General features: G+C 53.7%; 1 protein-coding gene across 2 annotated transcripts; it reads left to right on the top strand.

The window, feature by feature from the left end:
* The first annotated feature begins 1,365 nt into the window (after nt 1-1,365).
* Nucleotides 1,366-10,231, top strand: MAPK13 (mitogen-activated protein kinase 13). Of its 2 annotated transcripts, XM_037146253.2 has the most exons (12): nt 1,366-1,591; nt 2,407-2,536; nt 3,774-3,832; nt 7,224-7,332; nt 7,505-7,534; nt 7,954-8,001; nt 8,125-8,239; nt 8,381-8,452; nt 8,984-9,063; nt 9,280-9,358; nt 9,448-9,621; nt 9,901-10,231. In XM_037146253.2, the coding sequence occupies exons 1-12, from the start codon at nt 1,473-1,475 to the stop codon at nt 9,981-9,983; spliced, it is 1,098 nt and encodes a 365-aa protein (XP_037002148.1). In that variant the 5' UTR covers nt 1,366-1,472; the 3' UTR covers nt 9,984-10,231. The 2 variants fall into 2 exon arrangements, with proteins under 2 accessions (XP_037002148.1, XP_053526866.1); XM_053670891.1 differs by having other exon boundaries at nt 7,954-8,239.
* Nucleotides 10,232-10,475: the final 244 nt, after the last annotated feature.

Here is a 10,475-nt window from a genome sequence, read left to right as displayed (position 1 = left end):
GGCTGGCAAGTGGCAAACGCTAGTGTTCATTAAATAAATATTTTTTCACTTCTAATGAGCTGACTCTTCCACTCATTCTTCATAGGTTTTTGATACCCTGCTCTGTGCCGGGTATGAGTAAGACCAAATCCCTGCCTGCAATGCCTGTTGGATATTTCTGTGGCTTCCCTGTGCCCCTTCCCACAGATGGTCTTCAGGACCGTGTCTGACGTGCGGGACTTTATGGGAGGGGCCTGGCGCCGGGTATGAGGCCGCAGTTGACTGTGGGCCAGGCAAGTTCCTCTCCTTCTTCAAGCCACCTTCTCTCTCTGCTTAACAAAGTGAAGCACTCGGTCCCCACCCCTTCCACAACCCCATCCCCAGGCCAGCGAGGGGTTGGACAAGTCAGGCTGGGCATCTGGACCTCTCGTGGCCATTCTTTGACCCCTACCTGCCCCTGGGAGGCCTCTGTGATTTAATTTGAGCCCAGAGTTCTCTTCAGGCTGCACAAGCCACCCCGACACAGGTGGCAGAGGCCCTGGCTTGTCACCGCTGTCCAGGCCATTAGGAAGCTAGCAAAATCTGTGTTTGAAACTGAAAATTTAAACCTAGACTGGATAGTTGATTATTACAGAATTACTGTTGTTAATTTTAGGTGTAAAAATGATATTGTGGTGTGTTTTAAAAATAATCTTTCTGAGATACAAAAAAATATTTATGGCTGAAATGCTGTGATACGTGATTTTGCTTCAGAATAATGGGGGTGGGAGGGATGTAGATGGAATCAAAGTGACTCAGAGCGTTGATGTAACTGAGGGACATGGAGGTTCACTGGCACCTCACTCACCGTCACAGTGTGGCCCCAGAGACCCTTTGAACTTGAGAGCTGGTTAGAAATAAAGTACCTTGTCGCTACCCCCACGGACTGAATCCGAAGCTGTGTTTGAATGAAATAAAGTGCTCAGGGGGTCTGTGCTCACAGTCAAGTGTGAGAAGCACTGCGCTAATTTGTATATTTCTGTACACGTTTGAAACTTTCCGTAATCAAAAGGTCGTTGGGTTGTGTTTCGTTTTTCCGAAACTGTCTTCGATTCCCCCGGGAGACCTTCCTGCAGAGTCCGGGGCTGCTCAGAGCTGGGACACCTGCCTTCCCTCCCGCAGCCCCTCGCGGGACCCCGCGGTCTACGGGGCCGCCTCCCGGCGCCAGCGCCCGGCCTGGAAGCGCCGCTCCGTGCAGGTCAGCGCGCCCGCCGCCCCGGCTCGGCTGCTGTCCCGGCGGAAACCCGGGGTTCGGGGCGTTGCCGGGCGGGCAGGGCGGCGCACCTGGGCCGGCCCGCAGGTGGGACGCGCCGCCGGCCCCGCCCCCGCGCGGGGGGCGGAGCGGGCAGTGCGGGGCGGGCGCTGCCAGGACCGCGACGGGGGCCTGGTGCTGGGAGCCCCGCGGGCCGCGGACGCAGCAGCCTCGCTGCGGTGGCCGAGATCGGGTGCGCGGGATGAGCCTCACGCGGAAAAGGGGCTTCTACAAGCAGGACGTCAACAAGACCGCCTGGGAGCTGCCCAAGACCTACCTGTCCCCCACGCACGTCGGCAGCGGGGCTTACGGCTCCGTGTGGTGAGATCCCCGGGCCTGTGCGCCCTCTGGGGCACCGGGAGGGGGGCCCAGGGGCTCCCGGGGCGTCGGGACGGACCGGCCGCGGCCGCCCAGGTCGCGGGACTCAGGTGGAGCCACCCGAAGGTCGGGGACGGTTCAATGCACCTCCTTCGCTCTCCCAGATCCACCTGGGATGTCCCCTCTCCTGCTGGCCCCCGGGATCGGGCGCCCACCACCTTGACCTTGGATTACAAGGCTTGGAAGACTCTCCCGCGGGCTTTTCCTGGGCCGACTGGGGAAAGCTGGGAGGCTAAGTAGGGTGTGAGCGACAAGCCTCAGGCAGTGGCAGAGGCTGGCCTGGGACCACCCCAGGCGCCGTCTCCCTTTCCCTGGCTTTGTGGGGTGTCTGTGGGTTGAATTAAGACTGGGTCTGGTTCCCCAGGACATGAACCTTATCAAGGACCCCAAAGTTATTCCGGAAGAATCCCCGTTGTTACAAATGGGTGCACTGATACCCAAAGCGGGAGAAGTGACTTGCCAAGTTGCGCTGAGTGAGCCTCCCTGCGGCTCTGGATCCTGTCGGTGTCAACTGTGTCTGACCCTGGCGTGTGGACCTCTCTCAGTGTGTCTGCGCCCTCTCCAGCCCCCAGCCCCCAGCCCCACGGTGCTTCATCAGCTCCCTCAGGGTCCTGGCCCTGGACGTCAGTTTCTCCTACCCTAGTCTGCAGGCCAAGAGGGATGGGGGTGAGGATGTCCTGGGAGATACCACCAGGACCTGGAGTGGCACTGCCCAGGGAGGAAAAGTGCTGCCTGCTGACCTGCCTGTGCCCCCACAGCTCTGCCATCGACAAGCGGTCAGGGGAGAAGGTGGCCATCAAGAAGCTGAGCCGGCCCTTCCAGTCTGAGATCTTTGCCAAGCGGGCCTATCGAGAGCTGCTGCTGCTGAAACACATGCAGCATGAGAACGTAGGCTGAGCCTGGGGCTGCTGCAGGAGGCGGGAAGCCCTCCAGCGTGGGGGAGAGGGCCTGAGAGGGTACAGAGAGCTCAGGACGGGGCCAGAAGAAGGGCAACCTCCTCCTTGCTGCTCTGACTCTAGTTCCTCCCTTCATTATTAAGATGGGGTGCAGGACCTGCCCTGCCCACTCCCCAGGAAGGGTACAAAGGGCATGTTTGGCAGTGGCTCAGAATGAGCTCCATGAGGTACAGACTTACTCTCTCACTTTTATTAGGAAATGGGCACAGAGGAACGTTGTAACATGTTCTAGATCTAAGAGCTGGTGCCCAGAATCCAGGTTACTGTTGTTTGCACATGCGATGCTGATAATAATAACTACGACAACAATAAAAATAGATACATACAGTACTGAGTACCTATTATGTGGCAGGCTCCGTTCAAAGAGCTTTGTGTAACCAACTTGTTTAATCCTCAAAGTACTGTTACTCCCATATACAGATGGGGAAACTGGGGCACAAAAGGCCCACAGATTGCATGGGTAGTCAGTGGCATAGCTGGGATTTGAATTTGGGCAGCCTGGCTCCTGGTCTCAGTGCATAACCATTCAACTGTCCTATCTGATAGAAACAGCTAGAAAACTAGTGACCCAGCATTGGGCCCGGCAGCCGGGCTTTGCTCTAGAATACCCAGATTGGAAGGCAAACATTTAAAATAATAAGTTTCAGTTTTTTGTGCACATTTTAAGCCCCATCCCTCTTCAACAACCCTCCCTATGGCCTCAAACCAGGAGTGAACTTGCCCCTGGCTCTGAACCAGCCCTTTGGCAGGCAAGAATCAATGTGGCAGAAGACCCAAGGTCAAGGACGGGGAGCCTATTGGCTGGAAAGCCCCCTCCCTGTTCCCTCCTTGATTCCCTTTACCACCCATGGCTCGCTGCTTGAGCTGAGAGTGGGTTTGTGCTGTTTGCCCTGAGTACCAGATTTGGGGCAGTGAGCACAGGAATGTCCACCTCCCCTTCTCCCCAGCCCGACTCTCCATCACTGTGCACCACAGGCTCTCTCCCAATTAGGGGGATTCCTCTTCCACCTCTGCCCCTTAACTCCTTCCAACAAGGCTGGGAACCTGCCTCCTGCTGAAGATGGTGTGTTAGGAGAGGGTGGGTGGTCCTGTGCACATGGCTCGGCTCCAGGGGAGGTAGGGAGATGACTGAGCAGCTACCGAGCTCTTACCAGCAACCTTCTCCCCAGGTCATCGGTCTCCTGGATGTCTTCACTCCAGCCTCCTCCCTGCGGAGCTTCCAGGACTTGTGAGTCTGGCTGCACTGGGTTCCAGGGTATTACAGTCCTTACTTGCTGCTGGGGAGCAACCTGGTTGTGGGGGAGTCCAGATTCTGTCGTCTGGGGACTTCCTGCCCTGGCCGCCCCTGTGCCTTTGGGTCGTTGAGGTGCAATTCTTTCCTGAGAGATCCTTTCAGGCAAGGGTGTTTATCTTAGGGGCAGTAGCATTTTATCCTTTTACCCAATGTTTTGCTCTTTCTCTTCTCCTTCTGACACTCTTATTATGCAAATTATGGAATGCTTGCTGTTGTTCCAGAGGCTGCTTACATGATCCTTGTTTATTTGTATTTTTTTTCTTGTTATTCTGATTGGTTGTTTTTATGCTTCCTTATGTTCTAAAAGTTTTATGGTTTCAGATCTTACATTTTAAGTTTTTAATCATTTTGAGTTTATTCTTGTATATGGTGTAAGAATGTGGTCTAATTTCTTTCTTTTTTTTTTTTTTTTGCATATAGCTGTCCAGTTTTCCTAACACCATTTATCAACTAGACTGTGTTTACCCCATTGTATTTTCTTGCCTCTTTTGTCATAGATTAATTGTCTATATAGCTGTGGGATTTTTTGGGTGTGCTCTCTATTCTACTCCATTGATCTATGCCAGTACTATGCTGCTTTGATTACAGTAGCCTGATAGCATAGTTTGATATCAGGTAGCATAATACCTCCAACTTTGTTCTACATTATCAATATTGCTTAGGCTATTTGGGATCTCTTATGATTCCACAGAAATTTTAGGATCACTTATTCCAGTTCTGTGAAAAATGCCATTGCATTGAATCTTTAGATTACTTTGGGTAGTATGAACATTTTTAACAATGTTAATTGTTCCTATCATGAGCATGCTATGTGCTTCCATGTATGTGTATCTGCTTCAATTTCCTTCTTCAATGTCTTAGAATTTTTCAAGAACAGGTCTTTTACCTCCTTGTTTAAATTTATTTCTAGGCATTTTGTATGCAGTTGTAAATGGGATTGTTTTCTTAGTTTCTCTTTCTGATAGTTTGTATATAAAAATGCAACCAATTTCTGAATATTAATTGTGTAACCTGCTACTTCACTGCACTCATTTATCAATTCTAGTAGTTTTCTTGTGTTTTCTTTAGGGTTCTCTATATTTAGTATGATGTCATTTGCAAATAAAGACAGTTTTACTTTTTCATGTCCAATTTGGATGCTTTTTATTTCTTTTTTCTTGTCTGATTGCTGTGGCTAGGTCTTCCAGTAGTATGTTGAATAAAAGTGGTGAAGGTGGACCTCCTTGTCTTTTTCCTGATCTTAAGGAAAACACTTCATTGTTGAGTATGATATTGGCTGTGGGTTGGTCATATATGGTCTTCATCATGTTGAGGTATGTTTTGAATGGAGTTTTTCCTATAATGTGCTTAGCATTTGGAATGTAATGTGACCAGCTCCTCTAGCAGGGTAGGGGTCTGGGTAGGGTAAAGATGCAGTTTCTAAGCGAATGCTAATAGTAGTATGGTCAGTGATCTAGGCAATGTAGCTATGGGTAGAGTGCTGAGGACTGCATGCTGCCTTGGGGGGTTTCACAAAGGTGGCAACATTTGAACTCAAGCCTGAGGGGGGGTGTAGAAGTTTGCTTTGGGCAGAAGGGGCTGAGGGCATCCCAGGTAGGAGGAACCATGGGGGCAGAAGCCATGGTGCATGGAAGAGGCTGGACTGTTTGGTCGATATTGAGACATTTAGTGTGGCTGGTTTGGTCAAGCTAAGTCTAGACGATCCCACAGGCAGCTTCAAGTCCATGGAGAATTTCAGCAGGAAGATGATGTCAGACTGGATTTTGGAGATGTACTCAGGTGGCATCGAGGAAAGAACAGGGAGCAGCTTTGGGAGGCAGACACCTAGAGGGTGGTGTTCAAGACCCAGCCCTTGACCTACATGGAGTGGAGGTGATGGTGTGCCAGGAGCAGACCAAAGTCCCCTGGGATGCAGTGGCTGGGAGAGGTAGCATAGCCACGGTACAGGTGGAGGAAGGACAGATATTGGGAGAAAGACAATGAACTTCATTTTTGAAACTTCACTTTTGAAAAGCCTATGAACATTCAAGTGTTTATTCAGAAGTTGCAAATGAATGTGGAACTCCAGAGAAGAAGGTCTGGGCTAGGAATGTGGATTGGGTTAGAATAATCACCATGGATGATAGCTGAAGCCCAGGGACAGGCTAGTGTGGAGCACGACATGGCACTGTTGATGATGATATCACCATTCAAGGGAAGGTGCAAAGGATGAGCAGATGAAGAGCTGGGAGCGTCTGGCAGAGAATCCTGAGGGAGTGTCAGACTTTGCAAAAGGTCTGACAGGTAGAGAGGGAGCCAGGGGTGGGCTGGGCCATTATTGGTGACCTTGATCAGAGCAGTTTTGGTGGTGGGTGCAGGGCAAGAGCAGATACCAGGTTGTCAGAGGCCTGGGCAGTGGGGTCAAGAGTGGAACACCTTTTCTAGAAATTTGGTGCAGAGAAAGAGAGAGAAGGGGAAGTTAGTTAAGAAACAAGGTCAAGGGAAGGTAGTTCTAGCACCGTGAGGCTTCAGCAAGTGTGTGGGCCAAGTAGAAAGAACCAGGGTCCGTGCAGGGGAGAAAGACGGAGGTGGGGAGGGGACTGTGCATGGAGCAGGGTCTGGCAGGAGGGAGGGTGTGGTCAGGCAGAAGAAGGCTTCCAAAAGCCACTGGCTCAGGGAATGGCCTCCACCACATGTTGTTTTGTTTTTTGAGGGGAGTGGGTTGCCTTTAATCCTTTTTTCAGTCTTTATCATCTTTTGTTCTAGACTTTGCTGTGATTACCTTGAGTACCGGTTACATTTTGCTGACTTCAATCTTGGTTTGCAATCCTTCAAGAGGGTGCAGTGGCCTAGCCACCTCCTTCCTTCTTCCATCCTCCTGGAAATTGCTTTATTGTTTCCTTCTTGGGAGGGCAGACATATTTGGTTGCTCCTGGAGCCGTCTCAGCCAGGCATGAGTCTCTGGGAGAGAGATTTGGACTGAAGCGGAAGGAAATATCGAGAGATGTTTCTAAATCACAGCTCTGGCTCTCTGTGGGGCACAGAGGAGGGCAAGGAAAGAGCACCTGTGAACAGGGGGACACAGCTCCAGTCGGTTTTCCTGAGCATGCTCCCGCTGAGACGCTCACCCTGAGCTCTGCCAACTGAGTGGCTGCTGTGGCGAGGCCGGGAGCCGGGAGCCGGGAGGCCCGTGTGGGGCTCTGGCCAGCTGTGGTCGGGCTGCTTCTGCTCACCCACAGAGGTCCTTTTGAGGCCCCTGTTTTATTCCAGCCCCTTGCCTCTCCTCTGAGCTCAGACCTGGGCTGGGTGGGACTCAGGACTGGACACAAAGCCCCGTGCCTTGCAGCTACCTGGTGATGCCTTTCATGCAGACGGACCTGCAGAAGATCATGGGCATGGAGTTCAGTGAGGACAAGATCCAGTACTTGGTGTATCAGATGCTCAAGGGTCTCAAGGTGGGCAGGGCCTGGAGGGCGGTAGAGGGGGTGAGACCTGAGGTTTGCGGGAGGCCCGGCCTCGGGGCTGGGAGAGCACGCGGTGGTGGGGCGGAGGAGGCTCGGAGCCAGCCTGGAAAGCCTGCTGTGAAGCTTGGCACAGGACCCACCCTCCTCTCTCTCCCCCACACAGTACATCCACTCCGCCGGGGTCATCCACAGGGTGAGTGCTTTCTCCGCCACCCTCCCTCCCACCCTGGAGGGGTTCTCCTCAGCCGGGGAGGGGAAAGGTAGAGGGAGGGCACCGTCCTTGGGGACATGGGATGTAGATTTTTCAGGCCCAGCCTCGGCATAGGAAGGCCTGCTTCAAAGGAATTTCTGTGTTCAGGGGGACTTTGGGGGGGAAATTCTGCAAACGAAGCAAGCCCTGGTGTTTCAGGCTCCAAGAATCGGGAGTATTTAGAGCTGGCTGGGCCTGCGGCGCATCTTGTCCAACCCTCCAACCCTCGTGTTACCCCTGAGGAGCCTGACATGCAGGGAGGGGAGGGGTTTGGTGAGGTTGCATGCTGGGCAGTAGCCAGGCTGGGAAAAGTTGCCATATTTGCCTCTCAGCCTGATGCCCCTCGCTCTCCTGTCATCTAGGACCTGAAGCCGGGCAACCTTGCCGTGAATGAGGACTGTGAGCTGAAGGTGAGTGGCCCAGGCAGGGTCGGCTGGGTTGGTGTGGGTCCCTCTCCCCCAGAAGCCTCCTCAAGCTGCTCTAAGAGACTCTTCTTCTCAACAAGCTCCTTCCCTGTGTTCCCCGAGTCACAGATCTTGGATTTTGGGCTGGCGCGGCATGCAGATGCGGAGATGACTGGCTACGTGGTGACCCGCTGGTACCGGGCCCCCGAGGTTATCCTAAGCTGGATGCACTACAACCAGACCGGTCAGTGGTCAGCTGCCTGGGGGACGGCCTGGAACTGGGGGTCTCTGGCAGCTTCCCAAGGCCATCTTGGTTACTCTGGGTTGACTGACCACTGGGCTGTGGTCAGCAGTCCGGGTGACACTTCCTCCCCTCCCTTGGCAGTGGACATCTGGTCTGTGGGCTGTATCATGGCAGAGATGCTGACCGGGAAAACGCTGTTCAAGGGGAAAGATTGTATCCTTTGTTGGAAAAGCCAAACTCCAGGGATTCATTCCTTCACTAGGCACTTTCTTATTTAAATCTCTCTTTTTCTTAATGTGGAAGAGATATATCTTCCCTGTAGAACAATTTTAAAGTGCAGACAAGCAAAGTGGTAAAAAGTAGCCACCTGTCATTCCACCACGATGGAGGAAACGCTTCACATTTTGGCATCACACTCTGAGTGCCTGTGTTTGCAGCGCAGCATTGAGGAGGGGGCGCACGTGTCTGCCCCGCCGAGTCAGGGTGGGGAGACAACGAGGCAACCGATGAGCGTGACCAAGTGGGCTGAGGGCCAGAGGCGGCATGTCCGGGAGCACTTGCAGGAGAGACCCTTACCCTAGCCCAGCCGGAGAAGCCTTCCACAGACTGAAGCACGAGGGGAATAGGCGTCTGGAGGCTGGGTGTTTGCCACAGGGCCTGGGTGGGAGTGATGGAGAGCCGGCGGGAAGGGCAGCTTCAGATCCTTCAGCAAAGAGTGAGGCCGAGCCTTAACCTGCTGCCAAGACCTGGACCAGCTGACCCAGATCCTGAAAGTGACTGGGGTGCCAGGTGCGGAGTTTGTGCAGAAGCTGAACGACAAAGCGGTGTGTGGCATGGGTCCAGCTGGCCAGGTGGGCGGGCTACAGGCTTTGGGAAGGAGGGCTCACCTCCGCCTCCCTCTTGCCTTCATCCCTCTTCGGACTCTGACCTGAGCCTTCAGCCCTGCTGGGCCTTTTCTGGAATCTCTGCTCTGTGCTCCTAAAGCCTGAGCCCCAAAGTGCTGACAGGTGGGGATTACTCACTGCTTTTCTGTCTTCCAGGCCAAGTCCTACATCCAGTCCCTGCCACAGAGCCCCAAGAAGGATTTCTCTCAGCTCTTCCCACGTGCCAGCCCCCAGGGTAAGTCTCTGGCCTGGGCCTCTGCAGTCGGTCCCGGTGGGCGGCCTGGCTCTCCCAGGCCTGGAGTGAGGCTCGTGCTTTTGCTGCAGCCACAGACCTGCTGGAAAAGATGCTGGAGCTGGACGTGGACAAGCGCCTGACGGCCTCGCAGGCCCTCACCCACCCCTTCTTTGAACCCTTCCGGGACCCAGAGGAGGAGACAGAGGCCCAGAAATTTGATGATTCCTTAGAACATGAGAAACTTACAGTGGATGAATGGAAGCGTAAGAGCTGGGGGCTCAGGCTCCCTCCTCTCTCTGCCTGCAGCTTTTCTGTCCTTCACCACCTCTGTTTCCATGCCTGCCTCTCTGCCTGCCTCTCTGCCGGTTCCTCCACCCTCCTGGAGCCTACTGCCCCCTTTCCTCTGAGCGGATGTGGTCCCTGCATGCACTTCTTCCTCCCCGGCTGACTTACAACTCCGTGCTGTGTCTGTGGGGACAGGGAGCCAGCTCTTTCTTGCCCTCGGCGCCCCTCCCCACCTTGAGCCACCCTGCCTTTCTCAGAGCACATCTACAAGGAGATTGTGAACTTCAGCCCCATTGCCCGGAAGGACTCGCGACGCCGGAGTGGCATGAAGCTGCAGTGACTTGCCCAGCGGACCCCTGGTTGAGCCTGGGGACCACCACGTGACACCCCCTGCCAGACACTGCCCCTAGGATCGATATTTATTTGTCACTACTGAACCCTTCTGGGTTACAGCCTTCCAAGCACAGGACTGAGGCCCTTGTCCTTGTGTAGGAAATAGGCCTAGTAGGCGCAGGTTTCAACGATGTTGGTTGGGGGAAAGTAGTTCTGGTCCTGACTGACCACATTAAATGCCTGTCTGAAGAACTGCCTGTGTGTGCGCTCCTTTCCTTCTCGGCTCTATCGGCACTAAGAGACTGAGCTGGGGCCGGGGTCTACATCGGTGATGGTGTATCCGTTTGCTAGGGCTGCCGTAGCAATGACCGCACACCGGGTGGCTTAAAACAACAGAGACTTACACTCTCACGATTCTCAAGGCTAGAAGCCTGAAATCAAGGTGTTAAAGAGCCACGTTCCCTCCAAAGGGTCCACAGAAGAACCCCTCCTTGCCTCT

Source organism: Artibeus jamaicensis, unplaced genomic scaffold (genome assembly GCF_021234435.1).
Source record: "Artibeus jamaicensis isolate MK-2021 breed Jamaican fruit bat unplaced genomic scaffold, CSHL_Jam_final contig_1803, whole genome shotgun sequence".
NCBI lineage: Eukaryota > Metazoa > Chordata > Mammalia > Chiroptera > Phyllostomidae > Artibeus > Artibeus jamaicensis.
The sequence above is the reverse complement of the archived record's forward strand: the minus strand, read 5'-3'. Positions and strand labels throughout refer to the sequence as shown.